Source organism: Laccaria bicolor, genomic scaffold, assembly GCF_000143565.1.
Source record: "Laccaria bicolor S238N-H82 LACBIscaffold_9 genomic scaffold, whole genome shotgun sequence".
Taxonomy (NCBI): domain Eukaryota; kingdom Fungi; phylum Basidiomycota; class Agaricomycetes; order Agaricales; family Hydnangiaceae; genus Laccaria; species Laccaria bicolor.
In genome coordinates, this window is record NW_001889880.1 from 922,976 (window position 1) to 941,792 (window position 18,817).

The 18,817-nt window shown below is 49.3% G+C and overlaps 10 protein-coding genes across 10 annotated transcripts; 8 read left to right on the forward strand and 2 right to left on the reverse strand.

Moving 5' to 3' along the window:
• Nucleotides 1-191: 191 nt before the first annotated feature.
• On the forward strand, nucleotides 192-1,501 carry LACBIDRAFT_293894 (uncharacterized protein; the record flags this gene model as incomplete). The annotated part of the gene is made up of 4 exons (XM_001879720.1): nucleotides 192-426; nucleotides 483-575; nucleotides 643-950; nucleotides 1,008-1,501. The coding sequence occupies 4 exons, from the start codon at nucleotides 192-194 to the stop codon at nucleotides 1,266-1,268; spliced, it is 897 nt and encodes a 298-aa protein (XP_001879755.1). The 3' UTR covers nucleotides 1,269-1,501.
• Nucleotides 1,502-1,675: 174 nt separating this feature from the next.
• On the reverse strand, nucleotides 1,676-3,142 carry LACBIDRAFT_318962 (cysteine and glycine-rich protein; the record flags this gene model as incomplete). The annotated part of the gene is made up of 8 exons (XM_001879976.1): nucleotides 1,676-1,729; nucleotides 1,798-1,923; nucleotides 1,986-2,709; nucleotides 2,763-2,770; nucleotides 2,822-2,890; nucleotides 2,944-2,955; nucleotides 3,009-3,029; nucleotides 3,077-3,142. The coding sequence occupies 8 exons, from the start codon at nucleotides 3,140-3,142 to the stop codon at nucleotides 1,676-1,678; spliced, it is 1,080 nt and encodes a 359-aa protein (XP_001880011.1).
• Nucleotides 3,143-3,243: 101 nt separating this feature from the next.
• Nucleotides 3,244-4,401, forward strand: LACBIDRAFT_192615 (uncharacterized protein). Its single transcript, XM_001879721.1, has 8 exons — nucleotides 3,244-3,366; nucleotides 3,417-3,492; nucleotides 3,541-3,623; nucleotides 3,674-3,694; nucleotides 3,747-3,812; nucleotides 3,868-4,029; nucleotides 4,090-4,128; nucleotides 4,188-4,401. The coding sequence occupies exons 1-7, from the start codon at nucleotides 3,331-3,333 to the stop codon at nucleotides 4,123-4,125; spliced, it is 480 nt and encodes a 159-aa protein (XP_001879756.1). The 5' UTR covers nucleotides 3,244-3,330; the 3' UTR covers nucleotides 4,126-4,128; nucleotides 4,188-4,401.
• Nucleotides 4,402-4,490: 89 nt separating this feature from the next.
• SPT-1 (serine palmitoyltransferase) lies at nucleotides 4,491-6,384 on the forward strand (the record flags this gene model as incomplete). The annotated part of the gene is made up of 7 exons (XM_001879722.1): nucleotides 4,491-4,742; nucleotides 4,802-5,075; nucleotides 5,128-5,474; nucleotides 5,531-5,638; nucleotides 5,694-5,789; nucleotides 5,839-6,045; nucleotides 6,142-6,384. The coding sequence occupies 7 exons, from the start codon at nucleotides 4,491-4,493 to the stop codon at nucleotides 6,382-6,384; spliced, it is 1,527 nt and encodes a 508-aa protein (XP_001879757.1).
• Nucleotides 6,385-6,602: 218 nt separating this feature from the next.
• On the reverse strand, nucleotides 6,603-10,472 carry LACBIDRAFT_318965 (uncharacterized protein; the record flags this gene model as incomplete). The annotated part of the gene is made up of 13 exons (XM_001879977.1): nucleotides 6,603-6,816; nucleotides 6,902-7,188; nucleotides 7,254-7,480; nucleotides 7,536-7,664; nucleotides 7,715-7,857; nucleotides 7,914-8,053; nucleotides 8,112-8,234; nucleotides 8,283-9,125; nucleotides 9,173-9,775; nucleotides 9,826-10,006; nucleotides 10,055-10,168; nucleotides 10,222-10,313; nucleotides 10,368-10,472. 13 exons carry the CDS (start codon nucleotides 10,470-10,472, stop codon nucleotides 6,603-6,605), a joined length of 3,201 nt encoding a protein of 1,066 aa, XP_001880012.1.
• An 897-nt stretch (nucleotides 10,473-11,369) lies between these two features.
• Nucleotides 11,370-14,193, forward strand: LACBIDRAFT_318966 (uncharacterized protein; the record flags this gene model as incomplete). Its single annotated transcript, XM_001879723.1, has 6 exons — nucleotides 11,370-11,597; nucleotides 11,680-11,790; nucleotides 11,842-12,288; nucleotides 12,348-13,809; nucleotides 13,870-14,054; nucleotides 14,107-14,193. The coding sequence occupies 6 exons, from the start codon at nucleotides 11,370-11,372 to the stop codon at nucleotides 14,191-14,193; spliced, it is 2,520 nt and encodes an 839-aa protein (XP_001879758.1).
• A 98-nt stretch (nucleotides 14,194-14,291) lies between these two features.
• LACBIDRAFT_318967 (uncharacterized protein) lies at nucleotides 14,292-14,555 on the forward strand (the record flags this gene model as incomplete). Its single annotated transcript, XM_001879724.1, has 1 exon — nucleotides 14,292-14,555. The coding sequence occupies one exon, from the start codon at nucleotides 14,292-14,294 to the stop codon at nucleotides 14,553-14,555; it is 264 nt and encodes an 87-aa protein (XP_001879759.1).
• A 737-nt stretch (nucleotides 14,556-15,292) lies between these two features.
• On the forward strand, nucleotides 15,293-15,671 carry LACBIDRAFT_318969 (uncharacterized protein; the record flags this gene model as incomplete). Its single annotated transcript, XM_001879725.1, has 1 exon — nucleotides 15,293-15,671. The coding sequence occupies exon 1, from the start codon at nucleotides 15,342-15,344 to the stop codon at nucleotides 15,669-15,671; it is 330 nt and encodes a 109-aa protein (XP_001879760.1). The 5' UTR covers nucleotides 15,293-15,341.
• Nucleotides 15,672-16,033: 362 nt separating this feature from the next.
• On the forward strand, nucleotides 16,034-16,910 carry LACBIDRAFT_318970 (uncharacterized protein; the record flags this gene model as incomplete). The annotated part of the gene is made up of 5 exons (XM_001879726.1): nucleotides 16,034-16,078; nucleotides 16,126-16,257; nucleotides 16,314-16,448; nucleotides 16,496-16,722; nucleotides 16,778-16,910. 5 exons carry the CDS (start codon nucleotides 16,034-16,036, stop codon nucleotides 16,908-16,910), a joined length of 672 nt encoding a protein of 223 aa, XP_001879761.1.
• A 676-nt stretch (nucleotides 16,911-17,586) lies between these two features.
• Nucleotides 17,587-18,250, forward strand: LACBIDRAFT_293900 (uncharacterized protein). Its single transcript, XM_001879727.1, has 3 exons — nucleotides 17,587-17,763; nucleotides 17,822-17,893; nucleotides 17,949-18,250. Exons 1-3 carry the CDS (start codon nucleotides 17,590-17,592, stop codon nucleotides 18,177-18,179), a joined length of 477 nt encoding a protein of 158 aa, XP_001879762.1. The 5' UTR covers nucleotides 17,587-17,589; the 3' UTR covers nucleotides 18,180-18,250.
• The last annotated feature ends 567 nt before the right edge of the window (nucleotides 18,251-18,817 follow it).

An 18,817-nucleotide genomic window follows, 5' to 3' on the forward strand; every position in this document is an offset into this window, starting at 1 on the left:
GCCCCAACCAACCTAGCAACTGCGATTAAATTTTGTAGCCGAATACTGTATTATTGCTCCACCTTTGACCATGAAAACCCTTGAATACTGACCAAAGAGCCTCCAGAGAAGTCTCGAGAATATACCGAGAGTACATGTGAGATTACGTAAACCCGACCATCTTCCAAGAAACTCCCGTTGCCGCGAATATCATGTCTCTCTCCATCTCCCTATCACCGACCCCAGGCTTTTGCGTTAAGTCCAAAGCACTCACCCCAGTAGCAACAAAGGTCTTTATCAACATCGCATGGGACAAGAACGTTCCTTCCCCACCCAAATCCAGCGAAGAGGACATTCAACGCGCGATGAGCGGCGATGGTAATGAGCGTGGTAACCCGTGGTATGTCCCCGTTGTCGTTTCAGAGCCTAGGCAGGACGTGGACAAAGGTAAGCCTCCGTTCAATTCTCCGATCATCCCAGCAGTTTCACCTGTACATATTCAGCCGGTAATCAGGCACTCGTTTTTGACTGCGTCTATAACTCCACCCTTAGATCACGCTCTGTCCGCGATCCAGATTTCAAGTCCTTTCTGGTCGGTTAGTGTCATCCCACTTACTCCCCCGGTACACTGCTTCCTATCTCCACACACACACACATATACAGAACTAGCGATCCAACGAATAGAAGCCCAGTCTAACATCCCTTTGTCGCGGCAAATCGCCACTCCTAATATCGCTAGCAAGGGGAAGCTTCTTCCACGTACCGTCAACATCCCATCTACACTACTGAAAGAAGATCCTATCAGCAAGAAACCACTCATACAAGAGTTGCCTACTGATGATCATGCCAAGCCCAATCCAAAGGGTATCTTGAAGCGCTCTTCTCCTAGACCAAATTCGCTACCACTCGAATGGTCCTGGTCACGGCTCGATTCAGGAACCTTGAACATTGTCTTTCGTGTCCCTAACATGGTGGGCGCACGTTTCTAACCCATATCTGTCATCCCACTGACAAATAACCTGTCAAAGACACACACTCTGATTCCCAAAACGACCCTCGATGTTGAGCCGCGCAGGATCATCCTTGCCATCCCATCTCACCCGGTTTTGGATATTGATTTAAATATATCGGACGCCGAAATAACATCGCGCATCCATAACAGCGAAATCAGGGATAAAACTGAAGACACCACTCGAACCTTGCTGTTGAAACGACAGCGAGATTTCGATGTGGACAATACAAAAGCAGAGTGGAGGGTTGCCGAGGGCGTGCTTATTGTATCTGTGTAGGGACTGTGTGGGTGACCTTACGCGGACATGACGTACACTATCATCATGCCTCGTCCACTAAACTGCATTCTGGCCGACTCGGTTTTGAATTGTAGATAAGGTAAAGTACACACAGGCTACACAATGGCTGCGCGCCAAGCAGAAAAGAAGAAAAGTTAGTAGTGTCCTTGGCACAATCAATGGAGTACATATAGGCTATAGATAGCTACTCGAACCATAAGGTTCATCGCGGGAGGACAAGAAGGTATCGCATCGAAATGAAGGAAAGTACCTCCTCATCGCCAAGACCACGTATCCTGAAGGAGAGAAGAGTCATTAACGCGTATGCCCTACCCCTCGATGCTAACCTCGTCTTTCTCCTTGCGAATGTGTCAAGTACAACCCATGCAATACATCGGTCATACTCTTCAACCGCCCGCCTTGCCAAGAAGAGCATAACCACCTCCTTGCGGGCCGTGTAACTGCGAAAGATAATCATCAGTTCAGTCAGTGCAAAGCACAACGTTGAAGATGGCGACCCCATGCTGACCTTGCTATAACACCTTACGCAAAATGGAGACTCATCATGATCGCGTAATTTGTTCGAGTCAAGGGTGGTCCCACATTCCGTGCACCGCAAACAACCCTTGTGCCACGTTTTACCAACCGCTTTCACCTATTCACCAAAAAATTAAAAAACAATCATTACGGAATTCCGGCAATTGCGGGATGTTTTACCTGCTCGGCGAAATAAACGCTTTTCGCACAACGGGGGCAAATAGGTGTGCCTGCTCCCCACTTGCGCGGCGAGCCAGTTAGCTGCACACCTATTCCGCCTCCCGCGCCAAGGGCAGCGCCGTAGCGTGTCCCTGTAGCCGTCCGCTTGAGGGGACTGAGATTTCCGCCTTCCCTCTCTAAGAGGGTGGCTGCCGCTGCTGCGGTGCTGTTGCTTCGCGCGAGCGGCAAGTCGATGGATCCAAGACTCTGAGTGGTGTGATGTGTATACCCTCTTTTGGGAGTACCGATATTCAGGTTGAGGGGGATCGTACGGGGAATCGTGCCGATTCCCGGCCGGCCTGTGTTGGATGGGTAGGAAGGGGAGGATACGTCGTTGTCCGTTTCTAGTTGTGCGTCGTCATTCGCTTTGGTGTCCAGCATGTCTTGTACTTCGGCTTCTTCTTCCGTGATGGCGCCGTTGTCTTCAGCAGATGCTGAGACATTAGTGGCGCTCCCGTTGTTCGGACCCGGAAAGGTGAAGGGAGGTGAAGAGCGGAAAGTGGGGGAGATGGGGCTTGTTGCCAGAGAACGGGTGGGTTTGAGCTTGGGCATTGGGCCTGGGGAAAAGCTGCGGCGTGTCGGTGAGGAAACGGGAGATGAGTCAGAGTCCAAGGGGGGTGGGGCGTATGGTAGGTTAGCGTGCCGAAGGTCGCGGGTGCCAAAGTTCTTGAGGTGACATGATTTGCTGAGGAGGTGTTAAGGATCCGGGGTGACTGGAAGAAAAGAAAAAAAGGGTACCAGTAGGGCTGTTATTGGTCGGTTGAGTTTACTGATCAGTAGGATTTGTTGGGACTTGCCTGTTCGTCGTGCTCGAGTAGGGTAAACGAGTCCAGTCGCTTTCGACACGCTGTGCACGCGAGACATGGCTAGATAAAAATATTGACTTTTCATCAACGCGATGCGTATGTCTGATGCGCACTTTATGATATAACTGTCAAGGAAGATGTCAGTATTGAAACCGATACAAGTCCTTTGACTACACACCTTTCTACCTGGTCCCATTACCTGATTTTATCAACTTAAGCAATTCTTATGTTCAAAGCTTAACTTACCTGTTCTGCTGCATAGACAGCCTTCTTGCAACTTGGGCATATTGGAATTCCACCAAAAGGATGCATGTTTGGGTTGAGAGGGAGATGTAGTATTACATAAGCTGATTAGTGAGTCGGAGATTTAAATTACGAAATCTGAAATTTTTGGAGAAATCTCATCTTGGGTTGATCACCATCTCTTCTCTTCATCGCCGGTCTCCTCTACCACCTCTCTCTTTCTTCTCCCACATACTCCTTACATCTACCACTACAAAATGTCTGAAGAGGAAGAGCATCAAACTTTCGAGGCTGTCAGTCTACTCACCGTTCTGCATACCTTATCGATTAACCTTTTCTACAGGTCGGTGCGGGCGCCTCGTTGACCTTCCCTATGCAATGTTCTGCTTTGCGCAAAAACGGTCACGTTGTCATCAAAGGTACCAGCCTTATGTCTTATTTTATGACATGCTAATCGATTCACTTAGGCCGCCCTTGCAAGATCGTTGACATGTCCACCTCCAAAACCGGAAAGCACGGTCACGCCAAGGTCCATCTTGTTGCTATTGATGTATGTTATCCCTCATTTGCTCGAGTCACCCGTTTCTAACTCTCATTTAGATTTTCACCGGAAAGAAGTTGGTGGGTATCTGGCTCTCGTGACTTTTCGATTCGAATTAAACTTTGTGAACAGGAAGACATCTCTCCTTCCACCCACAACATGGATGTTCCCAACGTCCACCGCAACGAATTCCAGCTCGTGAGTCACTTTTTGTCAAATTTGAATCGCGCTGACTCATTATTTACATCCACAGGTCAACATCGACGACGGTTTCCTTAACCTCATGACTCAGGATGGGACCCCTAAAGATGATGTTAAAGTCCCTGACAGCGATCTTGGCAAGGATATCCAGGGCCAGTTTGACGATGGCAAGGATTTATTGGTCACCATTATATCTGCTATGGGCGAGGAGCAGGTATGATTGTTTTATTACCAGGGAGGAAATTGCGCACTAACGGGTTCAACTTGTTGCCAGGCCATCTCTTTCAAGGAGGCTCCCAAGGGCAGTTAATTTGTGAGTCCTATTGCAATGATATTTCATAGCCAAATTATTCACCTGACTTTGTTCTCCAGTTTTACTTGTGTGGTTCCCCTCGGTGTGCTTGTTGTTATCGTTATCCCCCTCTTATTTCCTGCTGTCCGAAACGTCACATCTACAGCAAGCTCTTCTCATCCACCGATCTCACATACTCCTCCTCCTCCTCCTCCCGCCCGTTGTGCCTGTGTTACATACATACATATCATTACATGTCGATCTCTGTTGTTGTATTCCAATCAGGATGAAATGAAGAAAATAAAACGATACGAAAAGTTGGTAGCATTACGTAAGTCGTAAATTCCAGTCAGTCTCCCTCACGACATAACGACGAGAGGAAGATGGAAGGCGCTTCAGCGACACTAGAGCCCCTCTTCGCTTTTTTGGCGCATGCGCTGGCAACGGCTGAGACGACGTTCAACAGACTCCCTGGCTCAGCTGTCATCCAGCGATATGTGAAGAGCTCTCACCAGAACGATCCTGGCAGAACCATTTTAGAACTTATACTAGTCGTATTCGCGATTAGGACGCTGCTTCAGTCGCGTACACGAGCAGATAGGAATGGCAAACATTTTATTCAGTTCAGCGACAAGGTACGCAGCTCTCTAACATGCTGACGCGGGAATACTCATCGTCTATTTTGTACCTCCAGGAAATCGACGAGCTCGTGGACGAATGGTCACCTGAGCCCCTCGCCCAACCCCTCACGGCCATCGAGCAGGCTGACCTGGCTGCTGTGCCCATCGTGGCTGGTCCCAATGGCCCCAAACCGAAATTGGTGGCTACGGGAAAGACGGCTACGAATCTGACGAGCTTCAATTTCACGGGCTTGGCGGGGAACGAACATATCAAGCAGAAAGCCGTCGAGACGCTGAGGAAGTATGGGTTGGGAAGCTGTGGGCCGCCAGGGTTTTATGGAACTCTTGGTACGTTTCCTTTCTGCTAGTTTCTTTTTTTAGTTCTGAGTTTTGCGTGTAGACGTGCATATAGACTTAGAGCGTGACATTGCGGACTTTCTCGGTACAGAGGCCGCCATTTTGTATTCGCAAGGCTTCTCCACCATTTCGTCCGTCATTCCGGCGTTCTGCAAGCGAGGCGACATCATTGTTGCTGATCGTGGAGTCAATTTCGCGATTCAGAAGGGCATCCAGATATCTCGCTCCACTGTCCGTTGGTTTGATCATAACGATTTGAATAGCCTCGAGGACGTTTTAATTGGTGTGGAGAAGGAGAGGAAAAAGCGCAGGGGACCTCTTACTAGGAGATTTATCATTACGGAAGGGATTTTTGAGAGGGACGGTGTTATGGTTGATTTGCCGAAATTGGTACGCGATTGATTTCATATTCGTTGGATCCTAGACTCACGCGACTGTTCTTTTAGATTGAACTCAAGTACAAATACAAATACCGCCTTATCCTCGACGAAAGTTTCTCGTTTGGAACTGTTGGACGAACTGGCCGCGGCTTAACAGAACTGTATAACGTTCCTGTATGTTTCCCTTTTACTGCCTCACACTTTTTCGTACTCATGTTTTTCTTTTCAGGCAACAAAGGTAGACATGCTGCTGGGTTCCGTCGCCATCGGTCTCTGCTCTTCTGGTGGGTTCTGTGCTGGTTCTCAAAATGTAGTCGATCACCAGGTTTGTCCCTATCTGTCCAATCACTCGTCAGATGCTCAGTCTGTTACAGCGTATCAACGGTCCCTCGTTTGTCTTCTCTGCCTCCATGCCGGCCTTGCTTGCCGTTAGCGCCTCAGAAGGCATCAACATCCTTCGCTCCACCCCCTCCATCCTCACAAGCCTTCAAGAAAATGTACAAGCGGCACACGCCATCCTCGATCGCGTCGACTGCATCACCATACCTTCACATCCCGCGTCACCCGTCATTCACATCCAAGTCCGTTCCCAGCCTGGATTCTCCTTGCACCCATCCACTGCTGCTACCATCGCCATTCCCGGGAAACAATCCAACCCACATTCTATTTTGGGGAAGGACTCTGCGAGTCAAGATTGGGATATCGATGTGGAGGAGAGGCTTCTCCAAGACGTGGTGGATGAAGCACTTGCACAGGGGGTTATTTTATCTAGGGCGAAGAGGTTGAGGGGGCAGGAGATGGTGGATGTCAGACCGAGTATACGGTTAGCTTTGACAAGTGCTCTTACGAAGAAAGAGACGGAAAAGGCGGTTGGGATTGTTAAGGCTACGCTTGTGAAGGTGTTGGGGAAGAGGAGGTGATCATTTGCCTCGGGAAACAAACTCAATCTACAACAAATGCTCCATCTACATAGAAACTAGTTTTAATATACCTCGGTCGTGGAAGATGTGTCTATATAATCCAACCTTTTGGCTGCGATTTGATTTTTGATCTACTGCTTTGCTATATCCCCTTGCAGGTTCACAGAGTTACAATTACAGCATATATATATTAAATAAGGAGATAGTATGAATGACCTCTACCGCTTCGTCTTCTTACTCCTTCGTGTTGGTTTCTTATCTTTTCCTGCCCCTCCTGCTTCTACCCGGTCCTCAGCATCCGCCTTCCTCTTCTGCCCGACTTGAGTCCCAGCCCGAAAGCTCACAATACTCGACTTGCCCGCCCCAGTTCCAAGTTCCTTCACCTGCGCTTCTGCAGTGCTCCAGTCTACTGCTGCATCATTGATCGCATACCTATTAACCAAGTTAAGTCGATCTGAATTAAATGGATCGATCCCAAAAAACCCAAACGTCTGGGGAAGACATGACAACAACTCACTTTTTGAGGTCCAGAGAATCCAACATCTCCCGTTGTTTTTCTCTCAATGCCGATTTGACCTTGTCGCCGGCCTCATCGAGCTCTTCCGCCACTATCTGGGTCATAGGCTTCCAGTCATCGCTAGGAGCGGGAACATCTACTCGTGACGTCCCGGTCGGGGCTGGGCCAGAAAGCCTCATCTCAGCACTGATGGCTTGCTTCTGGATGTCAATCAATCGTTTTCCAATCTTACGAATCACCTTGACAAACAAGGCAAGGGATTGGTTTACGGGCAGTTGGAGTTCTGCCTTTGAAGGTAAAGTCCCAGTTTCAGAAGGAATAATTTGAAAGGGTGAGAAATACGGAGGCTTACCTCGACTTCTTCTATCGTCTTCCTCTGCAGCCCCAGAGCAAGCAAAATGGAACTCTGGACAGCACTGAGCCTGACTTCGTCCCCAAGCCGCTTCTGGAAGTATAAGGATGAGACTGAGGGAAGGAGGTCAAGGATAACGTGATAGTCCAGCATATTGTTCGCATAGGATTCGAGTCGCTTGAGGTCGTAAGGCGTGAACAGAATAGAAAGTTCCTCTGGACCTAGATCTATAGAAGATGAAGATTTCAGAGAGACCGAAACACACGGAGATTTGGAACATACCTATTGACTTTGACTTCTCGTCCGGCTTTTTAAGACCTGCATTCGTAGCTTCGAGTATGCTTAAAGCAGTCACACTCCCAAACTCCCGGAATTTGTAAGATAACAAGGTGAGGAATCGCCTTCGGAAATCTAGTCGGCTCAGTAAATCGATTTTTCACGCCATGGAACGGATAAAGCACCTTTCGCGAACTCTCCAAGCCACTCCAACTCACTCTCAGTGGAGCTATTCAACCCCCGCACCATTACGCATGTATGTTCTCCCGTCAGCTCGCTCGTCGTTTGCCGCACATATAGCGGTACATAACCAGCTCGCTTCCAGAATCTAAAGTCCATATAGTGTCAGCACCTACGATGACTTGAATTACGATAGGAATGCACCTGAGAAGAGGTGGTGTCAGACCATAAGATACGCCCAAGTAATCCAGGTTCTCTGGTTTTCGCTCCGACAGACGTTGGAGGAGTGGTTCCATGGCTGTTGGTGCTCGCACCGTCGGATTTTCCGTCAGGAGATCTGTCGTCTGGAAGGGGAATGAATGAGCAATGATAAAGAGTAGAAAAGAAGGTTTTAAAACAGACAGAGTCAACGGTGGCAGTATCGGCGTGTTCGACCTCCTTGGAGGTGACGTTTTCATCCAAGTTGAACAACTCCCCACTATAGAAGGAGTTGAGGGCTTTTAAGGCCCTAGACCCATAGCCCATCTGTGACTCAGTCAGGCTTACTACAGATGATGAAAATGTGGCACTCACATTCGCATAATCCGGATGGCAAGCAATCCTGACCACTCGAGCCCCACTCAACGTACCGAACCTGTTTTCCTGGAACTGCTGGGCTACAAGCCATGGGATCATATCACCCCCAGCCCTCACGCCCCTCCCTATGCCGTCCATGATAACATCCTTGCTGATATTGCCCTCCAACGCGACCTGTAGCACTACCAAGGGCTCTGGGAGATGACTCTCGTCATCTTTGATTGGAGGTAATAGCACGAAGAGGTGATGAGCTGGCGCATCAGACAGGAGTTGCAAGTCGTTTGGCTGGTTCTTATAATGCGACGCAACGTAGAGTGCCATCATCCGCTGAAGGAACACCTCAGATGCAGGATGGTAGGAGAACAGCGTGTCGCGAGAGACGTAAAACAGCTCGCATGCAGCGGGAAGCGGGCAACCCTGTACATTAGCTTTTGGTAGAATTGTGGCATCCAAGCAAAGTAGACCGTTGAGCCATTTCTCAATCCCATCACCCGCAGAATATCGAATCGGGGTTTCGAGCTTGATCTCGCGAAGTGTACGGGCTTTTGGAGGCGCTTTAGCCAATGCCTTTTTGGATGTAGATGTGCTGGCAGCTTCGTCATCTTTTGCGTGTCCAGAGACGTCCTTGGTTAGCGAGGGGCGGGTACTTTCACGAAGTTGTTGAATGAGCTTGAGAGAGAGGGAACGGCCAGTTCCTTCATAGCCGTTGATGGTGGAGGCGAGGAAGACAAGGTAAGGTCCAATGAGTTTGCGTACAAGGGGTAGGGGAATGGCTGCTGCTTCGTCAATAACCACTAACTCTGCTTGGCCAAGGACGTGCGCGTCTTCCGGTTGAATATACTATACATCTGTGAGACACAACGATGAAGAAGGGAGAAGGTACATGCCTGGATGGTCTGCCTGTGATCCCTAAACACGTTCACCCTTACAATGGCCTTATTGAAATCCGGATTTGTGCTTTGCGCAATGTCATAATCTAGATGCTCCTCATAGCCCAGCGCGTCCATTCCCTTAAAGACAAAGTCAAACAATGTTTTTAAATTCTCCGGGCTCGGGCTAGTGACGAAGATGTTCGAATAACCGTGCGCTAGTGAAGCAGCAATCGCCAGCCCAAGAGCAGCACTCTTTCCCCGACCTCTAGCAGCCGTAAGTGTAACCGTCGAGCTCAGAGTTTTCTCCGCGATGGCGTCGATGAATGTAAGTATGGCTTGCGCCTGGTCCGTGGTCTTTGCAAGTTTAATCAGGTCGCCAGCCGGCTTGGTATCCTCTAGGGTGGCCTTGAGTTCCTTGAGCTCTGTTTCGGCAGCCTTTTCCTTTCCAGGTTTGTCTTCAATGGGAGTAATATCTTTCCCGCGGGAAATAGGGAGTACGTTTAGTTCATCGTCGAGGACAAGGCAATCAGCGCAAGACCCAAGGGAGAGAATGAATCGCTCATTGAAGCGAGCAACGACGGAGTCATGCGAAGAGGTTCGATACCGAGCGTGAACATCCTTTGAGATGTGTTGAATTGAGATGGGAATGAAGCAAGGAGTGAACGCACCATGGTCATCGTGTACAGTTGCTTGAGGGACGTCATCGTTTTTAACAAGAGGACGACCAGTCCTCCGCCCTCCACTGTCTCTATAGTTCGTGCCAACAGATTGGGCGTAATGGCTTCAAAGTCTTGCAGAACGCACATGCCATATGTGTTTCCTAGTATTTTGTGCGACTCCTTGTAGTAGCTAAAGCCATGATCAGAACTGAAGTGCAGTCAAGGCAAGAGAGCGTACGTATAACGGATGTCGGTGACCGTAACGAAAATTTCAAACGGATTCTGCTCGTTCGGCTCACGAACGCCCCTCTTTACATCTCGTTTGATTTTTTGTTCTCGTTTCTTCCGATGACTGACGCGGTAAAGTCAGAGGAGGAAGACAATCAGGTTCAAAACGACTCTTACCTTGTAAAACCAAGCTCTTTTTTGTAACACCACAACACAGAAGGCCGCGCAGAAACTCGCGCTTGAGACAAGAGGAAGTGAAGGTTAACGATCTGGGACAACGCGTCAATGGATCTGATGTGAAGAAAAATTGCAATGGAACATGCCTGGTCTCTGCCCTTGTCTCCTACAAGGACAATGAAAGAACGATGATTTCGCTTGACATTATTGTTAATGAGAATGGGTATTCGAGGGTCTAGTTGCTTCCTCATTCGATGATACTTACGGCGAAAGGTGTATGTAGAAACTTGATCACGCCGCTACGGTGGAAACGAGATTTTTTTAAATCCCTTCCCACGGTAATCATCATGACTTCACATCAAAGGGAATCCTTGGCCGATCCATTCAATAATTTGACCAAGTCCAAAGCAATGAACGGGGCAGACAATGACTTGACGGAGACACTCGAATCTATTACGGTACGGTGCTTTCGCAACGCTCAGCTTGTGCTCTCACTGAATAGGATCGCATTTTTTTATTCAGTAGAACTGTTGGAGCTAGTATCTTTGCCAAAGATAGCTCCGATTCTCTGCAACGTTCAAGTTTTCTGCCAGTCCCTCCGAGGGAAACTCTACGGGGGCAACGTCTTGATTATCCGCCCCCGAGCTAAGCCTAGGGGGTCTTTTCGACCTTAAATTGGCGTTGGGCTTCGGCGTTCGCCAGGTATTCACAACACGAAACAGCGTTGCTCATCAATTTTAGTGATTGCTCAGCACTCCCTTCAATACCCTCACGATATACGCCAACGACGAATGGCATACTGTTAGTAGCAGGATGGATAAGATTAAATTTGATCAGCAACAACGTTTTCAGCACGCCTTGGAAGAGACTGCGTAAACTACCTCGTGGGGCACGGTGCGTATTTCTGGGCCAGTGGCGAGCTATACCTCCCAGATGAAATTCCGCGTCAGCGTAGTCTTAGAAAGAGCCGCTCGCAATCTTTAAATAAGATACAGAGGCACCCAAGAGGCACCTCTGTATGACATCTCTCGGCACGAGCAATTTTGTTTGTTGATTCGTAAACCACGTGTATGTATGTAAATTCTAAGGTTAGGGTTATTCGGCTCATCGTTTTGTTGCCACTGTAACTTTCCCCCCAACGTCCAGCCATGCCTGCTCCCGCTCCCTTCTCCCCTCCTCAGCCGTCGTTCCCCGCTCTTTACCTATATCCTCTCAATGATTCTTTTGTTCCGAAACACATAACTCTCGCTCATGGCCAACACGTAAAAATCGGACGACAAACTAATGCAAAGACGACACCAGGGGAGCGAAACGGCTACTTCGACTCAAAGGTTCTAAGCAGGCAGCACGCAGAGGTATGGGAGGAAGCAGGGAAGGTTAGTCACCCGAATCGTGGATTCGGTCGATGTCCTCGTCTCTACAGGGCTGTAAGCTTACCTAGCGCCCATTTTTCAACAGATCTACATCAAAGACGTCAAGAGTTCTAATGGCACATTTATAAATGGCGAACGTCTCAGTATTGAGGCGGTAGAATCTGAGCCATACGAACTGAAAAGTGATGACATAGTGGTAATTCCAGTGTCTTCTTACTCGTGTGATTGATGTAATGTCTGCTCTCAGGAGTTTGGTATCGATATCGTCGGCGAAGACAACAAGACAATTATTCATCACAAGGTCGCTGCTCGTGTGTTATGCGTCTTCTCTGAACAAGATGCCCAAGTCGCCGCTCGTGCAGAGCAACATCAACAACAACATCAGCAACAGTTCCAACAGTCTGCTCCATCTTTAATGAACCAGGCTGGCCCTAGTGGTATCAACGGGCAACCTTCAACATTTAACTTTAATGGTGGTCAACAACGGCGTCCGCAACCGCCACAACAGGGACTCGCTGGCATGGGTGGCATGGGAGGAAGTATGCGACCACCAGGCAAGAGCGGGCTCAGCTTTGATGTCATCTTGAGTCGACTTCAAGGAGAGCTCCAGAAAAGCCGAGAAACGGGCGCTGAGTTGAACACACTTACTGGGGCGATGAATGACATCCACGAGACACTTGGTGGCGGTGGCCCTGTATGTATTGGTCACATATTCCCTCTTGACTATCGTATTCACGATGCCGATCTCTTCAGCCCGCAAATCTACCCTCATACCCGGCCCTTCCGCCCGTTCGTCCACCACAAGATCCATCAATAATGCCCTCTAGTTCTGGGTCGCCTGTACATCCATCGACGGCAGCCTCTGCAGCAGTGTCGACCAGTGCCATCATCGATCTTCAATCGCAACTACGCGAGACCCAGTCCTCGCTCTCCTCACATCTAGAGAAGATTCGTGCATTGGAGGGTGTACTTGCCGAGCAGGAAACAATGAAAAGGGAGGTGAAAACCTTACGTGAGATGGTGGAGTCGAGGAGAAGGGAAATGGAGATGGAGGACACACACAAATCGCACCCAGAAGATTTACGCGGCGGTTTTGACTCTGAAGATGAAGGTGAGTCGGGGCACGGTGACGACGACGATGACGCTCGAAGTATCAACACCGTCGTTCCACACGAGCTCGAGCGGGTGGATGAAGAAGACGAGGAACAGCTTGCAGAAGAAGAACGTCGACATCGGGAGCATGAAGAGGCTGAACGAGAGGAGGAGCATGAAGCCTTGGAAAGGGAGCGCCAGCACACCGATTTGGAATCGATGGGCCGTCCCCGCACACCGGAACCCATTCGTATGGGATTGCGTGACGGCAATGCGTACGACCTCATAAATCGATCGTCATCTTCGCTTCTCAACGCTCCTCGTAGGGGTCCTGGATCATCACCTCTCTCTAAGATTGCTGCTGCTGGGCCCACAACAAACGATGTTTACGAACAAGTAATGCAGCTGTCCATTCAAGTGAACGCAGTAATGGCTCTCACTTCGACCTTGGAAGCACAGCATACTGCCGCGCAGTCAACCATCCAAGCCCTTGAGGGTAAGGTGGAATCTCTCGAAGCCATGTTGAAGGCAACGCAAGAGGCCCAGGCTCAACAAGCTAGGGCTTCGTCGCCATCCCCGCCGTCCTCACCCCCACCTTCTACTCCCGCTGCAATTGAAGCTGATCAGAATCACGAATCGCTCACGGAAATGCTTGCAGAGTGGAAGAAATCAGTGGAAGGCCAATGGAGCAGCGTACAGGAGGAATGGAAGGAGGAACGGGAACGATTGAGCAAGGCTCGGGAGGAATGGGAGACCAAAGTCCGCCAGGTCGATTCGGGGTTGGAAAAAATGGCAACTCTCCAAAGTTCGACGATTGCCCTACAGCAACAGCACCTCCAAATTCACCTTAATTATGCTAATGGAGACGCCGTGAAACACAACGGTCTCGTCACGCCTCCCAGCCCAAGAAGTCAGTCGTCAGACTCGGGAAGATATCGAAGGAGAAGACGACGATCCTCAGGGTCAAATAGAGGCAGGTCTCCCTCAAGGTCACGGAGTGGCTCAAGGGAACGAGGTCTCAATGATGACGATGCTGTTGGGGATTTGGATGTGGAATCTGATGCTCCGCCAGAAGAGACCATCGTTTCGAAACTGGGTTTGTTCAGCTCTCCTAATTCTCCTCGTGGGTGTCTATGTTTTATTATATCTTTGTGATCGCACTGACAGGATGACTTGTCTGCAGGTAAGACGGCTACAAGGACTACAGAGCACGGCCAAGCTGCAGCGCGAACACTCGTCACGCCTGAGCCTACCCTCTACAACTTGTCAACATCGCCGTCGTCGTCGCCAGGTTCAGTCGACGCAGAACGACCCGTCGAGGACGATACGATAGCAACCACGGAAGTCGTCACGCACATCCACAACTCGGTTCGTATTTTCTTTCTTTTCCACTTTGATCATTTATATTTTTTTGTTACAGCAGACAATAAATATGCACACTGCGCTTGGCGTGCTGGTGTTGAGCGTTGCTGCTGCCGCTGTGTTTTGGAAAGTCAAACCGGAATAAAGGCTTCTATTTCCTCCTCCTCCCGTCACCTCACAGACGATGTCTCCATACGTGCCAGAAAAGAGGCCTCTCAAAACGAAACGGAATTATTCTATGATATGAAAAGTCTGCGATCGTCGACGACCCCATCCCACTACTGTAGTCAACTCACTCTTTATTTTATTACCTTTCTCCACTGGTCTTTTTCGCTCTCTATATTTTTGGTGTCAGCTCTTTCTCGCTGTCGCTTCTTTGATGATTCTCGTTGTAATATGCACGTATATCATGTCGTCTTCTTTACCCTCTTTATTTATTTGATCACGATCAACGACGTTTGTTCCTTGCGATCCTTTGCGATCGCGATGGTACCACGGAAAATATGACTAACGCTCATCACGTCAGAGGATGAGAACTCCGTTGTGCAATGAACCCACCCATTCAAGTTGTAAAATTGGAGTTGTCCTCTCTTCACCTTTCTCAGCTCTCCGATGGAAATGTTCCGATGTTGACAACTAAGAATAACAGCAGTTATGTATGTATGTATGTAACTGAAAATGTTAGGCCCCACGCGCCACAGGCCACAAGGCTCTCATTTTCGGATAACCAAAACGAGCCAAAACGTCCGAGTCATGACCGTCGGATGTAAATTCCGGGCATCGGAGCTCATTCTGTCTTCAATTTTCAAACCTGTGCTGTGCGACAGGTGGAGCGGAGAGATGTTCATACTGTCATAAATGACACGCATGTTCCGTAGACTGAGTAGTAGAGGTGTGTATGGACATTACAACGCGCAAGTATTCTTATAAGTTCCGAGCTACTTCATCTCTTGATATGTGGTATGACATGTATGCACAGAAGCAGGCCGGAAAAACTTGAGAGTTCCAAGAGGTTCCAAGGATAATCGATAACGTGTGGTAGCTCCGTGCTCTGTAACAGCAGTGTTTTTCCCCAAGTAGAACAGTGCTGTCACCAGCCGCTGAGATATAAAAAAAAAATCTCGCAAGATCCAGAGTTGTAGAAGAGGGAGAAAAAAAGCTGGAGAATGGAGAGAGGGGCGGAGGAAACGCAGGGATCCGTGCCGGTATGGCAACGTTTCAGGGAGAGCCAAGTTGAGCCAAGATTTGGGTGTCGTCTGACCATTGGCGGTGAATTGAAAGTGATCACGTTGGATGTCAAGCAAAATACGCCATAGAGCGAACAGTGGGAAGCGGCATCCAGAGACGGCTTCAAATTTTGTTCAAAACCTCCCCCCTTTCTGCCCTCAAAGGTTCCCCCACATCCAGCACATCCGCCCCCACATCCTATCATCAGCCATGACACTCCTCGCTGACAGACAGAACTCACAGTCTCCCTCTCGTCGTCTTTCCCTCTCTGATAAAATTTCTGCCTTGGGCGCAAAAATCAGCCGGTCGCTGTCCACAATAGACCCATCTTTGCAGGACGAAGATCGGGATTCTGTTGTCAGCGACCTCCCAATGATAAATGGACAACGTCAGTGAGCTTTTCTTTGAGATTTGGGCTGGTGGTGGTTCGAATTCAAGAGGAAAGATAAGAGAGATAAGGCGTTGCCATACCGCTATCTTATGGCAATTCCTTATCTCTGACCATGGGTCTAGTCCTATCTTATCTTCATTCGTGCTCTTTCCCTCATTCTGCTATCTGATGGCTCCCAGCACGAGCTGTCCTCCGTGTCTATTTCCCGAGTACCCGAGAGGCAGTGGTTGGGCAGTGGGTCGGGGTGTGGCCCCGATACTGCTAGATTGTGCCTAGTATTCCGTCATATCCTGTCACTATTTTCCCCCTTTATATAGCCTGTCGCATTGCCCCTCTTTATCTGAACATCTCTCTTACTCAACTTGACATGGCAGAAAAAGATCGCTCTTTGTCTCGCGGACGGGACGCTTTCGTAAGTGCAAGTCGACTTTGATTGGAGTGCTACTGACTTCTATCCAGCAATCAACAGGACGTGGTGGATTGGGAAACATCCGCCAGGCTTCTCTTTCTCGGGATGCTCGCCCTGACTCTGGCCCTGATGACTTCTCCACAACTCGTGGCCGTGAGCCAGTTCCAGGTGCCCACAAGGATGTATGTTAATTAGGAAAGATTGTCTAATACCGTCCTCTCACTGTGTCGTTTCATAGGTGTACTCTACTGGTCGAGGAGGTGTAGGAAATCTCCGGTCCCCATCGCGCGATGCCAGCAGGCCGCCCGCCGTCCCAGATATTGCTGAACAGGAAGCCCTTGAAAATTACGCTGCGACACATCAGGACGTCGTTGTATGTCTCCTCCCATACATATTAAAAATCTTACTTATGTTCTTTAGCACTCCACCGGGCGTGGCGGCGCTGGCAACTTTAACCGCTCTCGCTCTCGTGACCCCGCTGGCAATGCTGGCAATTTTGACCGCTCCCGCTCTCGTGACCCCGCTGCCCACCCCGTCCATTCCACGGGAAGAGGTGGTGCTGGGAATATCAAGTCAGGCGCGGGATTGGAGACGGACTCCATCGACGAAACAGAACGAAGAAAGCACGGACACCATCCTGAGGGATAGTTCGTTATTTTCTTGTACGATCACAGACCTCAAGCTAACTAACCCGCTTCTTAGTCACTCGACTGGCCGTGGAGGAGCAGCCAATTTGACTGCGACCTCCGAACCAGCCGTCGAACACCACCAGCACCACGCCCATGGCTTCGAATCTACGGGACGAGGTGGAGCAGGCAATATTGTCCACGATTAAGCCTCTCTTTCAAGACTCACAAGGAAACAAATCGGATATGTATCATTGCGGAAATTTCGCAGATCATTTATTTTTTTACTGCCATTTGGCGTCTTTCCCTCCAATGAAACTATCCTCCCCCCCTATACTGGACAATATGTGTTTGTAACTTGTAGTGAACGTTTGACTGTCTATCCGGATGTTACTTTGTACATTACTGTCACTATTAACGAACGTGCTCTCGGCCTTTTGTGACCGAGATGGATTTATTCCGGAGCGGTCCCAATAAGGAACAGGCTTCCGACATCACAACCAGTGTAGCGTCTAAACACAATTGTGCTACGGAGTGCACCACACTAGACCACGCCGACTGACCAGTACTAAACCCCACCCCGACCAGCATGGCAGGGTCCACGCGTACGGCAACCTAGAGTGTGCAGTGGCAGGTCCCAGAACCGGCGACGAAAACTCACCTCGACCCAGGATGATGAGCTCGACTAAGCTCGACCGGCTCATCTGCAGCAGATATAGCACACTACAGACTCAGGACTCAGAGCAAACATATGCAGCGCAACACGAGGAGAGAGCCAGGAGGCCTCGTCCTCAACTATAAGACCCAGAACATGACGTAATGGCAGATCGTCATAACTTAAAAGCATCATAGGTCTCATCAACAGTCAACGTCTCATTCCACCACATCATGGAGAAATTCAGAGCGAATTTTGCAGCCAGCAGACATGTAAACCCTCCTGGCGCTGAACCCAGGCTTAGCGAGGAGCAAGTTTGGAAAGGGCTGGAGTTGAAAGCTCGACAACCAGAAAACTTCGTCGCTGTGATCTCTTCATGCGATGTTCTAAGTGACACTGGAACCAAGGTACGCACAAAAATTCCAGGGCACTTAGATTTCACCCAATTTAGAGCTACCCACTCAGGTGACCAGGGAAGTTTATTTTGGTAACAATCCACCGATGAAAGAAGAAGTCGAACTTCATCATGGCACCATCGTACGCAATTCTCGTCCTTGTCGATATCCTACGCTGACTGAGAGACCCTAATAAGGCCTATTTCGATGCTGAGGCTGCCGGCATTCGCATCACGAATGTCCTGTCTTATGACGCAAACAATGAACTGGTCCTTACATTCTCCTATGCTGGAGGTATTCCAGGGTTCACCCCCGTAGGCGAACTTCACCCATCCCCGCATGAGCTTAACAGGGCTGTCGGGGTTGGTGTCGACCTTACGATTGAGAGGATCAGAGAGCTGGTCAAGGAAGGTGAACTTGTCGTTTGAAATGCCAGAGTATTTTTGGAAAATGTAAATAATTTGTGACGACCCTTGTAATATAATTATTGAGTTTGAAATTCAATTGAAATCGCTTCACGCGGCAAGATACGCGACGTTCACCTCTGGTTCGCCTTGGGTTCGCCGACAACTTTCTTATCTTCCTACAATATACGCCCTTGACGTTGCCCGTACGTAGGATTTCGACAATACTATCAAGCTCACCGTGACTTTGCAGGCTGGAATGTCCAGACAGTCCCAAGACGTAGATCCTTGGCAGAATAGGTCCCGACCAAGGGCGAACACAACATCATTTACCGTACCATTTGCATGGCGTCGGCAACGAACTGAGCATCCGGTACCCCCTGTCCCTCAGCAGCCTCTTCCGTTAGAAGCCCTCATTGAAGCTTTAACTCCTCCAGCTGTCCCTAGTCTGGCTCACGCTCGCATGCTGGCAAGCACGCTATCTACCGCCTCCCCTCTGCCTCGTAGGGAGGTCTTCAACCCTATTTTGACCTGGCTCTGTGACGTTCAAAAACCTGTGGCTATTCAGGCTGCTGGATACGACATTTTATCGGCTTATTGCGAGAATAACGAAGCCTTACCTCTGACCACCAATGAGAGGCTTTTTTACTTTTCCCTCTTCC